At 34.9% G+C, this 16,099-nt stretch overlaps 3 protein-coding genes across 3 annotated transcripts in view; 1 reads left to right on the top strand and 2 right to left on the bottom strand.

The window, feature by feature from the left end:
• Positions 1 to 102: 102 nt before the first annotated feature.
• On the top strand, positions 103 to 6,357 carry LOC106122127 (calcineurin-binding protein cabin-1-like). Its single transcript, XM_013318003.1, has one exon. It carries the CDS (start codon positions 165 to 167, stop codon positions 6,306 to 6,308), a length of 6,144 nt encoding a protein of 2,047 aa, XP_013173457.1. The 5' UTR covers positions 103 to 164; the 3' UTR covers positions 6,309 to 6,357.
• A 159-nt stretch (positions 6,358 to 6,516) lies between these two features.
• On the bottom strand, positions 6,517 to 9,225 carry Unc50 (Unc50 RNA binding protein). The gene is given in 6 exon segments (NM_001312720.1): positions 6,517 to 7,014; positions 7,145 to 7,246; positions 7,618 to 7,754; positions 8,169 to 8,289; positions 8,477 to 8,542; positions 8,875 to 9,225. Coding segments are annotated over 6 exon segments (792 nt in total). The 5' UTR covers positions 9,104 to 9,225; the 3' UTR covers positions 6,517 to 6,877.
• Positions 9,226 to 9,889: 664 nt separating this feature from the next.
• Positions 9,890 to 16,099, bottom strand: part of LOC106121948 (proclotting enzyme) — a 13,751-nt gene continuing 7,541 nt past the window's right edge. The window contains exons 2-7 of the mRNA XM_013317780.1: positions 12,548 to 12,610; positions 11,478 to 12,464; positions 11,173 to 11,365; positions 10,828 to 10,988; positions 10,331 to 10,587; positions 9,890 to 10,193 (exon numbers count right to left, since the gene is read on the bottom strand). Coding sequence (XP_013173234.1) covers positions 10,038 to 10,193; positions 10,331 to 10,587; positions 10,828 to 10,988; positions 11,173 to 11,365; positions 11,478 to 12,464; positions 12,548 to 12,610 — 1,817 coding nt within the window. The 3' untranslated portion in view covers positions 9,890 to 10,037. The remainder of the gene's footprint in view (positions 10,194 to 10,330; positions 10,588 to 10,827; positions 10,989 to 11,172; positions 11,366 to 11,477; positions 12,465 to 12,547; positions 12,611 to 16,099) is intronic.

Genomic DNA, 16,099 nt, shown 5'->3' with positions numbered 1-16,099 from the left:
TACGATTTAATTTAAGACAAAAAGTAAATTTTGTGGAATGTGGCTGACCGACTTTGTTTTGTAACTGTAATTTAACCATTGTTTTAAAAATATACAAAAGTCAAAGGTGACAGATATCCGGGGTTTTGTTTATAAAAATAATTAGTGCTCGTATTTATATAATTATGATTAAAATATCAGCATTAAATGATGAATCTGACGAGGAAAGTGGTTCTGAAGAGGAGGTAACCAGAGAAGCTCTCGAACAAATCGCCTTACAACAATATGCTAAAGCTCTCGATCTGCAACGAAAGGGCAATCTTCCTGATGCTACACAGCTTTTAAAAGATCTACTGGACACCGAGCTATTGTATAATGTTAAAAAACCGGCTCCTGGCGAGAAAGCATCCAGTCCATTGTTTAATTTAAAATATTTATGTTACAAAAACTTAGCTGCAATGCAGAGTGCGGCTGATGATTTGGAAGCGGCCATAGAATCGTATATTGCTGCTTCGGAGCTCGATGATACGGATGTTACACTGTGGCATCGCTTTGGATTACTATGTATATGTGCAAAAAGATATGAAACCGCTCTTCATGCATTCCAGCGTGGAGTCCAGCGAAATCCTAGCCATTGGCCATGTATAGATAAAATTATAACACTGCTATTAGGACTAGACTATAAGGATGAATGTATCATTGTAATTTATGATGCCCTTCAGCTTGATCCGGACTATTTAAGGGGCTTGGTATACCGTAAATATATTTATAAAGAGTTTCCATATATTAGAAATTACATGGAGTACTTGAATCCAATATACAAATGGAATGAAGATGATGATGAACATATTGATAATGAAATTGGTACTAGACTTATAGAAGAAGCTAATGAAATACATAAAACTTTTGTAGAACAACAAAATGCGGACCAATTTAAATGTGTCCTACCTAATTTAAAATTAAAAAAACCTATTACTTCTCTGACATGGAATGCCATTGGTGAATCATTGGTACATATGCATAAGTACATGACGGAGAATTATTTCAGTCATGCCTGTTACATAGCACTTATTTTCGAAAAAGCTGAAATTCAAGAGAAAATGGATATCTGTGAGATAGAGGAGAAAGAAATTGATTCAACAGATAATAAAAATGATGATATAAATACAGATAATGAAAAGAATGTAGAGAATGTATCTGAAAATGAAAATAATGAATTATCTGATAAACAAATTACGGATACAGAGAAAGTTGAAAGTGATGTAGAATTAGTTGCTTCAGAATCCGCGGCTGAGACTGCACCTGAGCCTAAAGTTCAAAAGAAAACAGCGGTCCGTCGTAGAGGCAGTGCTCTCAGTTTCTTAGAACAGTGGGAGTGGTGTAACAAAAGACGTTCTGGACGTAAAAAGCCAGTCAACAAACAAGACAGATATGATGACAATATTTATGATACACTAAGAAGAATGGTTCCAATAGCTTTATCACCAGAAACAATACAAGAAAAAGAAAACGAAGATAAAGACACCTCAGCAGATCTAACAAATCTTAATATGTTATTTGATGAAAAAGAGAAATCAGATTTTAAAAATGAAGATGAATATTTTGGTAGTGACAATGAGCAGGTAGATGTTAAAGAGTTTATAAATAAATATAAAGAAAGTACAAGAGATATAATAGATATATTAAAGGATTACCTGTCATTTTTAGCTGCAAAGTGGAATGTGAAATGGCCTGAAGATTTAACAAGTACATTTGTTGAAGCTAATAATTGTTATAACACTCACATAGATGTACCAGCATGCCTTGATGATAATAAGGATGATTTATTAAGTTACACTGCTATTAATATCTTAGCAGAAGAAATAACAGTCAATATCAAGCTTAATCAAAATGGTAATGAAAAAAATGGACATGAACTCGGTGTTATAGAATCTATAGGTTTAATACTGGCTTTAAAACCGCACCTTTTTCAAAGCACCGTTTGTTTAGAAAACATTATAAGACAACTCTGGGTCAAAATCCATGTTCACTTACTTAATAAATGTGAAGAGTTTGCACTTGACAGCCTCTATCATTTGCTGTGTGAATTTGAAGCCATGGGAGAGCATCATGATAAGTACAGTTTGAATAATACTAATTTCACTTTCAAACCTCTTATATCAGTAACTGAAATTACAGAGTACATTAAGTTTTTAGAAAGAAACAAAAAGCTGTCTACAGTCCTAGAATTATATGATAAAGGTCAATATGAAGAAGTACTTTCAATCGTAATAGACTCATTTGAACATTGCAAGGATATGGCAAAAACACAAGAAGAAGAAATGTCTTTAGATTTTGCAGTTCAATTGTCAATTATTTTAGACACATGTTGGGCTCTAGACAAAGTGGAAACTTGCTTCAAATGGTCCTTGACATGTCTACATGAAGCATTGAAACATTATTTTCGGTTTACATCTGGCTCCAAAGATTACGAGAAGTGGACAATGACTGTTGTAAAAGTACTTTCCTGTATGGAACATATTTTAACTAAAGAAGGCCTTAACTGTTTGGAATCTGTTTCGCAAAAAGATCTAAGCCAAGCGTTAGAGAATCTCATTAGGATTATTGGTCATCAAGTGGAAACAAATGCCACAGAAATGCCCTTTGGTACTGTCGCCCCTTGGATCATAATGCATTATATTTTACAACGAGAAGAAGACCAAGGCAGAGGACGCACAATCTCAGACAACGACCGAGTAGCATGTGATGAAGTACCCAATCCACTTATGATATTGTTTATTGGTCATGAGCAACTAGGAAATAGAAGTTGGTGTTGCCATTCTGACGCCAAACTTTTGTATTTTATTTTAGATACAGTTGTGCCGCGTCTCCGATCTCCATCGTTGGCGAAATCTATAGAACAAGTTTGTCAATATATGGAGCAGTGTGTGTTTTGTTTGTTTGGACATCCTGGTAAGAAGACTAAATCGAAAAATTCACCATTGAAAGAACATAATGTTAAACCTCATTCATTGGACTGGAAACGAGCGCAGCAGTTGTACGAAGTATTTAGACCTCAGATTCTCCCCGCTTTGGAAGGCAAAGTTTCGGGCATTACGAGTGATGTTGAACAGTTGTTTCATCGTATTCTTGCCCTGCTGCCCACAGAATGTGACCCGAACAAATATTTACCCGACTTAGAAAAATATATCAAAGGTGTTGAAAATAAATTACCAACGGTGCCACCTCTATTGCCCTATAAAATGAAAGACATATATTTTTTGCTGGGTGATTACTATTTCAAAAAAGAGGACTGCAAAATGGCAATAAAATTCAATATGTTGGACGTTATCTTAAATAATGATAGGTTGGAATCTTGGGCGGAGATATCGCTAGCGAAAGCCGTACATTTAGAGAGAGTCTTAAATTCTTGTAAAAACTTGAACAACGAAACGGAATTTCTTAATCAAGCAAAATCAACGATACAGTGCTTCAAGCGTTCCTTAGCTTTAGATCCGACACATAGTGAATTGTGGCTAGAATATGGAAATTTCGTGTACACGGTTCATTCCTTCTGTTCTAGACTCTTGAAGCAAGCTAGTGAATCATTAAGTATGGAAGATTTTGAATCGTTAGAGAGACAAAAGGAGGATATGTTGGACAGCACTTACACATGTTATAGCACTGTTTTAAATATCCTTAATAACGACTTTGATAAAACAAATGAGAATTTTTGGCTGTTGTACTACATGTTGGGAAAAGTAGCGGAAAAGCGAAATAAAGCACCATCAGTATATTTAAGTTTTTACATGCAGGGAGTCAGAAGTTTACACGAAACTGACGCCACTTATCCGTTAAAGATTAATTACAGTACACCAACAAATTTGTGTATAGAAGTATTAGAACTTCACTACCGCATACACGCTTCGATTTTAAAATTTATCGAGCAACATGAAAATAAACCTATTCCAGCATCCGTCGGCAAAGTATTCCTAATGTGTATCGATGAATGGCAAAATGGACCATTTAGTAAAAAGTCTAAAAAAGATTCACCAGGAGATGACGGTGATGGAAAATCTCAGGAAATTGTGCACGCCGCTAATATATTAAAAAGGTCTGTGAGCGACGCAGGTGAAGAAGATACTCATGAAGCTAAAACAATGAAATTGGAAGCGGCGGCAGCTAAAGTGCGTAGATCTGCCTCCTATGATACCGAAAGAGTCGCACACAATTCACAAAAAGATTCGTTAAATGATTCAGTGGAAAAAACAACCAAGCCAATGGATATAGACCAGAACGCAGAGCAAAACATGGCCACGGTAAAAGAAAATGATGAAAAAATATCAGAGAAAACAGAAAAGGAATCAAAGACCACGAACGATACAAGAACAGTGGTAGAAAAGGATGAGAAAGAATCGAAAGAAAAGAAGGGAGACGAGAAGTCCAATAGTGAAAATAAAGAAGAAACACAAAATAAGAAAGAGGAGAGTTCTAGTAGTTCATCGTCGAGTTCATCGTCCGACTCGAGCTCGAGCGAGTCCTCAACGGACAGCAGCAGCGATTCCAGCAGAGACAGCACCACGTCCACCAAGTCATCTAACGATACTAAACAGTTGACGGACGAGGAAATTATGAAGATAGTCATAGCTTGTTTAGACGCTCTCGAAGATTGCGCCAGTCGATTTCCACCACATTACAAAGCTATCTATCGATTGGCTCATTATCATTTTTACTACAAAAAAGGGAAAGATATTGAAAGATGCAGAGATCTTATGCTATCGAACTTTACAATGAGGTGCGGCCAAAAACTCGGCGGACTCTTTAGTGAAAGAAAACAATCGAATTTCTTTAATAACATTTGGAAGATACCTTCGGCCGAAGTGGAGCGGGCGGGCAGCTTTGCCTTTCATATGAACCGCTCCGTGATGCTCACCATGGAAATATTGAAAGAGATCGACGATCACAAAACCTTACTTGATTTAAATTTACATTTACAAAGGATACCAGATCTCGATAAGAAGTATTTAAGAGACTCGGATAGAGAGGAGTTAGCACAGCAAGCATTCTCCCTTTGTGTACAATCATTGAAAGGGCAGTTGCTGAAATTCAGTCAACAGGCGGACTTGAAGAGTAATGAAGTTGAACGCCAAACTTTAAAGAGCTTAATGCTCGACATATACCGCGCGTATCAAAGAGTTCAAAAGCAACCTAACTCTAAACAGTTTACAAATCTGTTAATAGACGCATATAAATTAATCGCACCTACACCTATTCCTGAAAATGCTAACTTAGTCGATCTCAGCATGAAGTTGTGTCAGTCTCATATACAAACATTGAAACAACAAGCGACAATGGCAAGTTTAGATAAGAGTCAGAGTCAGCAAAAGAAACCGGTCCCTAAACCTGTAGAAGTTATTAAGACAACTCCAGCTCTTCCTCCGGTGCCGGTCAGTCAAACGAAGCCCGACAAACAGCCCAGCCAACCGCCAGTTAGCTCTTCCGGCCTACCGAAAATTTCGTCTCACGATATCGCAGCGGCTTTCCGAAATTACCCAATGATAAATGATCAGCTACTTACGCAACAGACGGCTGCCGCTTTATCTCTGTCATATTTCAGTAAAATAAGCGCTTTAGCCGGTTACACGAGCTTGCAAAATTCTCTTCAATCGTCCCTTCAATCTTCCATGCAAAATTCCTTCCAGTCCGAATTCTATCGTCAATATTTTGGAAATTATTCTGGCTTCAATCTACCTCCGCCAAAGAAGCAAAAACGTGGCCCGAAACCCGGCTCTACTAGATCCATATCGAGTGTCACTGCACCTATAAAGTCCAAGTCATATACTTCGTCGTCATTACCGCCTTCAGCTAAATCGGCTCCGACATCAGTTATAACGAGTTTGCAGAAGTCTGTATCTGGACCCTTAGCGCCCAGTATGGGAACGGTTCTTCCGACTTTACCGCCCTCGTTATCCGCCAACTTAACAGGGTTCGGCGTTCCTCACACGTCCGCACATTCTACCGGGCACAGTTCACAGCTAACGCAAGCACACGCGTCCAGTTCGTCAGCTCCCAAAGCCCCACTGACCCATCAGCAAGTTAGCCCGGGTAAAACGTTGCAGGAAAAATTGGCAGAACGTAAGAAACACTTGCCAGCATCGAAGAATGTGTCTCAAGAAATAAACGCTTCTATAAGTAGACTGCCTTCATCGCTGACTATAACGAAGACTTTTTCATTGAAAAATTCTATGCCACAAACAAAAAAACCAGAGGCGAAGAAAAGCTTAGCGTTTGGAGAAGAGAGACCCAAACCAATATCGTCCGATGAAGTTATTGTTTTAGATGATGATTGAAATAAGAAAATAATATAATTATACGCAAACTAGTTATTTAAATAAATTCCAATATTATTTAAATTCATTTTATTTAATAACATCTTTTAGCCAAAATTCAAAGCCTACTAAAACTCTTGTGAAACATTATTTGTAGATAAATATAGGCTGCGAGAAAAAATAATAATCCGGCAATTGAATAGAAATTATTTATTTCAACTTTAAAATAAATATATTGCTTAATATTTTAGTCAATATTATAGTTAACATTTCCAAAATAATAGGAATAAACTGTAATTGGCTGATTAGAATTTAAGACAAAGAAAAAAATTAAAAATAAATACATGTTAGACACTGGCACTGTTTGATCGCAGTAAAATACAAGTAAGAAAAACATGCGCAAAATATATTTACATTAACTAATTTTATTTTTATAATCTACTTTTATAATAAACTTATTAAAATACACAGTCTTATGCTAAAATGTAACAATTCCCAATTCACATCTTTCATGTCAACTTATTATTTTTTTAATCGATATCCCAAATATCAAAGATTAAACATGACTTTTGAAATGAAAAAAAAATGTATTAGAATAATCTATAATGATAGAAATCCATTAACATTTGACTGAGATTCCATTTCGCCATTAATGTACCGAGATATACAACAACTAGTATGGGCAGTGGTAATAAAAATACTCTTGCATTTTGCAGCATTGGTAAATCTGAAAAAAAAAATTATGTAAACATCTGGTCACATTGTCAAGATGATTGTTTTTATTTTCAGCCAGTTACTAATGCACTGAATAAATTTAAAAGTATAAAAGTTCGAAGAAATTATAAAAAAATACTTACTGCTATAACCTAAAAATGTGATGTACAAATAATAAATGACTGACGCCAGCCAAAAAGTATTCGCCACTAGACATGGCACAAACCCGTGACCCTGCAGCACATCTGAAAACGGATAAAGCAATAATTACCACAAATTGGAGATTTTTAAAGAATATTTTTAGTAAAGAAAGTCATTTTATAATGATATTATTCCTTTGTTTCGAGTGAAAGTTTAACTAAGTGTAATTTTGGTCTCAGAAGCCCGCAGTAAGTAAAGTTAACAAAGGCATGTTAAATTATATACATGGCAGCCATATTTATATTTGAATCTTATGTTATTTTGTGAAAAGTGTTAGATAAAGTGATATTAAAAGTATAGTTACTGTTACATAGTTATGTTAGCAAAAGTGTTTTAATAGAAATCTTTTGGTATTTAAGAATTTATCTTTATAGTTCAGGGTTATGATTCATATCTGGTATAGAACAAATCTTACCATTAAATAGAATGATCTGGAAACAATGCAACAGGGAGAGTGGTGGGAAGAAGGCATTGATATGAACATCAAATGTATAGCCCCACTCCACTTCGGATGCGACTGGATCACGTCGCAGATATTTGTTTATTAAATACCTGAAATAATATCAGTAAAATTGGAATATAATTCTACTTCTTTTTCGATTTGTTGCTGCAATACTCATACAATAATGTAGAGTCATAGACATAAAATCTATGGATTGTTTTACATTTATTTATTTTTGTTTGACATTTAATAAAGAGTCAATTTATTAAAATTTATTTTGTATTACAAATACAACACTTATAGAATTTATCACTACACAAGCTTTTTTTCACTTCAATTTTCCAATTTAGGAATCTATTAGTTGCCGCAAGCGACTCCGACATACGTTTTTTTACAGCACATGTTTTTGTACAGTGTTCCAGCAGTGAAAACAATACTTTTACTCTTCAGAGAACTATGATTTTATTACTATTTATATAAAACTAACTATTTATATATCAAATTGAAAACACAAGTAAACTTACCAAAATACAGTGGATACAAATATACCAGCTCCAATGAAGTCAACAAAAACAACAAACAGGACAAACAACACCAGTTGTCCCCAGTTTAGACCAATTGCCAGCGCAAAACATATTGATGATACTGGAAGATAAATTAAATATAATAAATGTATAGTAAAAATTACAGCAAAGCTACCTTCAGTAATTGCAATGTTTCCTAGTGATATTGTGTCAAGTGTTCGGAATCAACAATTATTTTAGTAAGGTAAGTTAACTTTTTCTGCTGTTTTTATGATACATGTTTTTAAAGGTGAAAGAAAATAACTTACAAAACAACCACACACAGAGCAGTACTAGAAATGCTGGATCATCTCGAGCAAACTGTGATTTTGTATCTGAAAAATTATGACAAAATATATGTTTAAAGCAAAGTAAAATATTTATCATGCAAATAAGTCAACAATTTTAAAGCCTTTTTAGAATTCTAATACTAACTGTCGCCAGTGACTGTTTATTCGAGACCAAAAATAGTAGCCTATGTGTTCTTCCAGACTATATTCTACATTTATACCAGATTTTAGCGGGATTCATTCAGCTTCTCCGGAGATAGCTTCAAACAAAAATCTATCCATCCAAACATTGCATTTATATTATTGGTAAGATTACAATTATTTACAAGGGGTTGTTCATTTTTAAAGTGGAATAGTAAGTTGTTGGTGTTACTTACGTTTTCTATAGTTAAAACTCCTAAATACTTTTTGTGGTGAAACAAATAAATAAACCATTTGCCATGCAGCAAATTCAAAATCCATCTGATCGAATTTGTAAAGTCTTCGTAAGTATTTGTACCGCTTTACTGCAGCACTAGCTGTTGTTGGTTGGTAATTAGCTGGGGCTGGTAGCGGTGATGTACTCCTCGGGTAGTTTGGAGTAGGAGATGTGGAGTGTTTCATCATGATTATTTAACGCACTTATATATCAAGTTCATATGGCCGCACGAGACTAAGCCAGTGCTTTTATATTATTCTATTCTTAAAATCTAAATTTAAATGGAATAGAACAATTATTTTAAAGAAGTTTATGATGAATTTCCTAAATATAAATATTTGACATTAAAATTACAACTTTAAAATGTCAATTGTCATCTTGACTTTGATGTTTGCCACTGACAAGTCACTGATTATGAAATTATAAGACATGTCAATTTCAGATTATTACAGTCTCCGAATTTTGAAATTTATTATTATGTAAACAATCACAAAACAGTGAAAAAATGTAATTATTAATTATAGTTATATGCGGCACGTTTAATCACAAAAACGAACAAGCTATTAGAACACTTATAGTCCCTTCGGAAGATGTTTTAGCTGGCAATACATGAACTCTTTTAGGTTTTCTACGCACTGTGCGGCTAGCTGCTTCAACTGATGAAAACTGCACGCAAAAGTGATGCGAAATAAAGATAAATTGTGATTTATAATGAGGAAATAAAAGACGAAATAGTACTTAAAATATATTTACATAATTAGATATAACAAGATTAGTCTATTTAATTTATATAAATAAAAGCATAGGTAAATAGTTTTCTAATCTTAATGGATTAATTTAGTGAAAAAAACTATAATAATTTATATTGAAACATCATTTACTGTTTATTATTTAAGAAAAGGACAAACATATTCTCACCAGTATATTATATCTATATAAATCAATAAAAGAGCATTTGGTAACAATTAGTTATTTTAAATGGTATAAATCATTGTAAATAATAACACTAAATTATGGCTGCTATACTAAGCAGATAGTAAAGCTCCATACAAATATATTATTAATCTATCTCAGACTAAAATGACACACTAGCGCCCTCACTAAAGGCATGGAAGACGAGCTTCAAGTTATATTCTGCTGCAACCAGGACAAGTAACGCGTCACTCTGGTGTAGACTCCAGGATAACCGGGTTCTCCGCATTTATTACCAAAAGATACGACGCCTATCTGCGTCCAGCGACCGTTTGCTTGCAACATCAGTGGACCTCCGGAGTCACCCTGAAACAGAAAAAAATGAAATAAATATCATAACAATTTCTTGTTAAGCACTTCTTGCTTTTGAAAGATTTTTCGCACTTCTTGAATTACTTTTTATTATCCTTATATTTTCGACACAATGTCGAGGTATATCTGACCTGACAAGCATCCACTCCTCCTCTAGCATAACCCGCACAGAGGAAGGTATCCGTGATAGGCTGGAAGTATGCGCGGTCGCAGTCCTCATTGCGCCACACGGGCATGCGGGCCTCCAGCTGTCGCGAGCTCTCGGCGCCACCGTACCGCGTGGTGCCCCACCCAACGACCGTGGCCATAGCGCCGTCAAACTGCTGCCGTGCCACCTCGCCTCGTGGCAGGCAGATTGGTATCACGTATTTAGATTTTTGAACGTTCTCTGAAAATGTTGAAAGTTGATTATTAAATTAATCTAATCGTTTTAAGATTTAAGTGACGTCTAATGCCTTAGGTCGTCATTTTTTCTGTTTTTTTATTATTCATTTGTTTATGTTTTTTATTAAAATACCAAACAATAAAATAAATACTGAACTACTCATAAGGACCTTTAAAACATTAACCTTCTTTATATTCTGATAATATGATTTCTCGACTCATTTGTAACTCTTATTACACTTACCCGATAGTACCAATATAGCGATATCATTATAGAAGCCGACCCTGGAGAACTGCTCATGGGCCCTGACAGCGGTGACGCGCAGGGTAATAGGTCGCGAGGGTTCGTCATCCCGCCCTAGATCCACGTCGCCCAGTCGCACGCTGAATTGCCGTGCGGGGAACCTGGTAATAGCTTATCATGCTGGTAATGTTTAAAATACTGGCTGGAAGAAATGGGTTTCTTAATGGTGAAACTCTTGTACTCTTTAAATACGTTAAACATTTTTCTACAGTTGGGTTTTAGGCGTATACCCTAACATTTTCGGAAAAATTGGTTAATGTACGATAAGTTGGTCAAAATACGTACGGTCGCTGTTTGGAGTCCCTGGTACAATGCGCGGCAGTGAGGACGTGCCGCTTATCGACGAGTGTGCCCCCGCACCAGAACTCGCGCCGCTTGTTCCCGTGCAGGTAAATCGCGGCCATCCACGGCCACGCGCCGGACTTCGCCTCCGTTCCACCTACAATACGACCGCCTTCATCTTCTCGTTGACCACACTCTGAAAGAAGTTTCAGTACTTTTATTATGAACTGGAATTATGATATTCCTATCTAAGATAGTACTATCTAGTTCCAAGAAAAAATGCGATGACAGCGTAAGTATGTACTTACCACTGGCGTCGACAATATTAGAGTAGTTGGCGATAGAGGGCGGCAGTTCAGTGTAGAAGCTGGTGGTGGAGACCGGACGCGGCGTTGTCACCGCCGCTACTGTTGTGGTTGGCGGCCGTGTAGTCTGAGGCTTGGGTTTCTTAGTCGTAAGTACTAAGACAGCAGAAGGCCTCTTAGTTGTCGTAGGCTTCGTTACAGGCTTTTGACTTGATACTGGTAACAGATACGTTGGTTTTGAAGTAGTCGCTACAACTGGTTTTTCTACAGCCGTAATTGATGGGATAACTGCATCTCTTGGGCAGCAAACTCCAGGCACAAATAGATCTTTAAAGCAAAGAGATTCTCGTAGGTTTATCAAATTCAATAGGAGTTGTGGACAATTGCTTAGATCCTCGCAAACTCCTGCTTCCCCTTCAGGTGTGGTGCAATATTTCGCGTCATTTTCCTGACTCACGTCACCAGTAGCTATTTTGGTTATTGGTGCATCAGGTAGGACTTTTGGTAGTGCTTTTTTGACTATTGGTGCTATTTTATCTGTAACATTTCTACCGAGTACGTTTTTGCTTAATGTGTAGAGAGCTTGAGGTAGCTGTTGTAGATTGGGATTGGATTCATTTCTTTCATTTTCGTTCACGATATCGACTAGGTAATGACCTACAGTATTGATAGCTCCTAGAGTTTCTGATATCCTGGAAAACGCGGAGTCTGAAAGTAGTCTTCCGTCATTTGGAATACCGTCTCTGGTTTCTGAATGGATTAGGTCTACTGACGATCTGGTGTCATAGTGTGGGTATGTTTGTGGTATTTGATTGTATTGCTGATTGTTATTGTAATAGGTTAACTGTTGATTGTATTGCGATGGTCCGTAATATGGTCTCTGCATGCTATCAGGCGATCTTTTCCTTAGCATTGAGTTATGATACCAATACGGGTTTCTTGGTAGAATTTGCATTGTTGGAGCTTCACCCATTCTCGATACGAAGGAGACTGGAAATAATAAATATATTAAAATACTATATACGATGCTGTAATTTATAATACAGATAGAAAAACATTTGATGCGTACCTACCCGGGTGGTGAACTGGCTGATGCTGGCATGATATAAGTAACGGCAAGAATATATTTGTCACACCTGAAATTAAAAATAAATCATTCATTCTATGATCGAAATTGTATTAGAAGAAAATATCTTTGGTCATGCCTTATTTTAATAATAAAATTAAAGCTAAAGGTTTTTTCAATTACAAAAAATGTACGAGGCAATAATTTGTTTTTTCAAATCTCAGCATAACACTTTACTAGCAGTTTGTTCGACTTTGTTCCAATCAGTTTAATATTTACGGAATACATACAATAAACAAAAAATCAAATCCGTCCTCTTTACGTTAGTGTAGATTGAGGTCGGTGTAACTTAACTATTTTAGCTTTTTATCGAAAAAATTAGCAATAAATTAACGTCTGGCAACTTTTTATCACACGCTAAATAATGCTGGTGACCTAATTAAAGGCTTGAGATGATAATGATAAGTGGGAAAGGACCGGCCCAAGCAGGTTTTATCGAACATCTACTTTTTCACTTGTACAAAGACTGGGTCAAATGATTAACGGACATTGCATCTGTGACAATTTAAAAAAAATAATTGGTTATGATCTTTGCTTTATTGTGTTAGTGCTAATTGAAGTTGAAGATAAAATAAACTATATAGATTTCTTGTAATTTAATATAATAATATATTAAATATAAATATTAAATAACCTAGGTATCATGTAGCAATCTAATAGTGAAAGATATTTTCGATCGATTTAATAGTTTTTGAAATTATATACGTGACAAACTTATATTTCTTTTTAAGATTAGTTTTAATAGATGTGCAATTATTACAGCCAGTGGTAATCTGCTTTTTAATCAGCTCTGAGCTTGAGTGAGTGAAATCAAATGCGTTATTAGAGAGTTAGGATCGTACAAGTCGTGGGAACTCTTTTGTTCTTTACAAAGCGATGAATTGTGCGTGACCGCTAACCGAAAAAAGATTTAAATTCAATTAAATTAAATATATTACGACTGAACGAATGATTTCAAGGATAAAGAAGAAGTACAGAAGAATATTTTCAGTACATATCTAATTATTAAAATTGAAAATTCAATAAAAAAAACATGTTACATGTTGAGTTGTGGCCGTTTATCTAAATAAAAACTTATCATTTGTTCTTTCAAAAACATGTAAAATGCCAATACATTTTTTTTTAACGTTTCAGTTGTTAATTTTTTGCCAGTAACAATGATCAGCACATCATTAATTTTTTTTCACTTGTTCCAAGAGGTGTTGTACACCTTTTTAAGATTGAGGTGTTGCAAGCGTGAAAATGAACGCGACATTCGTAAATTGTCGTACCCACAAGAACAGTTATCAAGTCAAATGCAGGTCAAGTAATTACCGAATTTCTTTTATCCGTTACGTTAATACCAGCCTCATTACGTGTGGTTGAACAACTGGGACTCTTGTTACCGGTAACCACTATTCGATATGCATATCGATTTTACTAAAAACTACCTGTTTTATTGTGTCATATAAAAAAGTACAATCCGCTTGGTACTAAAATTCAAAAAGTCTTCGCCTAAAATTAAAAAAAAGAAACGTCATATCTTTATTAGGTTAGTGTCAAGTTATGAATCACATATTTTTGAAATAGTGTTCCGATTAAATCGGCAATTCATGTGAAAGTTGTCGTTTCGCGCGCTTTGTTGCGTAATGGTGGCTGATTCTTTTATTTCGTTTTTCTGTCATTTATACTCGCGCGCGCGCCAATTTCTAAGACCGTCTGCTACAAAAAGCAACCGCGATTTAGTTCAATTAAAATGAATGAGTTTAATGGAATGAAAGTTCCAGACAGATTAAATAACAATTTTCGTAACTATTACTTAAAATAGACGCAAAAAATACTGGATTATTGCTCTATGAAAGGCTAGCACTTGAACTAAATTTCTTACTGACAAAATTGCTATTTTTTAATTTAAGGATTACTTTTTTCTGGAGTATAAGTAATCCACAAAGTTCCCAAATTGTTTTTAAATACTTTTCAAGAAAGTTGAATAGAAGGACATATATCTCAAAGTGATACCATCTACCACGTATACTTTATGTTGTTACCTTGAGAATGACTATTTTGTAATCGTTTTAAAAAGCAGTCGGGGAAATCCACAACATTGTAAGTAGGGCATGAACACTCATACCTTACTGGAAGCTTAATTAGTAATCATTTAACCTTCTTACTACCAAAGAAAGCTTTCTTACTAATCTTATGAATGCGAATATTTGGATGTTTGTTTTAAGGCATCCCCGGAACGGCTATTTACATCTCGACGAAATTTTTAATATATGTAGAACATATTCTGGACGAACACATAGGCAACTAATTAAGATTTTTTTTAATTCCGCCCGGATGAAGTCGCAGGCGACAGCTAGTACTTGAATATTTCTTTTAAAGGATACGATATGTAAAATGGCAACACGACACAAGAGAGTTTTTACGTAATTGTGTTGTTTATGGTATAGTTTAAAAATGGTAACATTGAACGTGGGAAGATCAGAGATGGTCTTGGTAACGTTTTCACTTGCAACACGAAGGGAAAAATCTTGTGATACTTGAATATCTGTTTTAAAACGAAACTTTTTATACAAGATGTTCTACTTTGATTTGAAGAAAGACAGATTCAAAATAATAACAATTTCGAAAAATAAAACTTCCAATTTAAAAACATTCTGTATAGTTGACATAATATGTTTTGTGAATAGTCCAATGGTTTCGAATATAACCTAAAAAATTTAATAATAAATGTTTAACGAGCAAGGATTCATTTTATTTTCTATAGTAATAATAATTACATATTGTAGATCATAATTTAAAAACATTATTACTTACAACCTTATATAAGTAAGCAGAGAATTTCATAACAATTTTATAGGCTTACAGTTCCAATGAATAGTTTCTCGGTGGCCTAACATTCGCACTGAATGACCGCAAAGCTTAGGCCAACTACACACTATTGTTTATAATCTCCAAACTGGCAACTATGAAACAAAAATAGAGAGATTTTTAAGAAACATTTAAATATTTTTTTTAGTAACCAGTAGCACAAAAAATAGTTTTAATATATTAGTTATAATCCTAAAATCATCTGTATAATGGTAATATGACAAACAATTAAAACGTCCTTGTTAGTTGGTAGTTCATTGATAAAAAAAAACAAAATATGCTTTTGACCTGTCCTATTTTAGGAAAATATGTCTATGTTATTTGAATTCGATTACCACACCTTTAAATTGTTGAAGTTGTTTTTCCCTAAAAGAAACTACTTTTAACTAATTTAGAACTTAAATTTCTTATTAGGCTAAACAAGATACAGTCTCTTAAACGAATACTTCGCAAGTCATGTTTAACTCACGTTCATTATATAAAAAAAAACATGTTAAGTTTTATAAAATAAGGCGCTACATTTTTCGTACAAAACAACTGTACAAAAACATATCTTTATCCTTTAAAAACAGAGACTAGATATGGCAACTCACGGATGTATTATACCACACACGTAATATGACAGTAATTATAAGCATCACAGATT

This window comes from Papilio xuthus, unplaced genomic scaffold (assembly GCF_000836235.2).
Source record: "Papilio xuthus unplaced genomic scaffold, Pxut_1.1 DF826933.1, whole genome shotgun sequence".
Lineage (NCBI taxonomy): Eukaryota > Metazoa > Arthropoda > Insecta > Lepidoptera > Papilionidae > Papilio > Papilio xuthus.
Note: the sequence above shows the minus strand (reverse complement) of the source record. Positions and strands in the feature narration are given on the sequence as shown.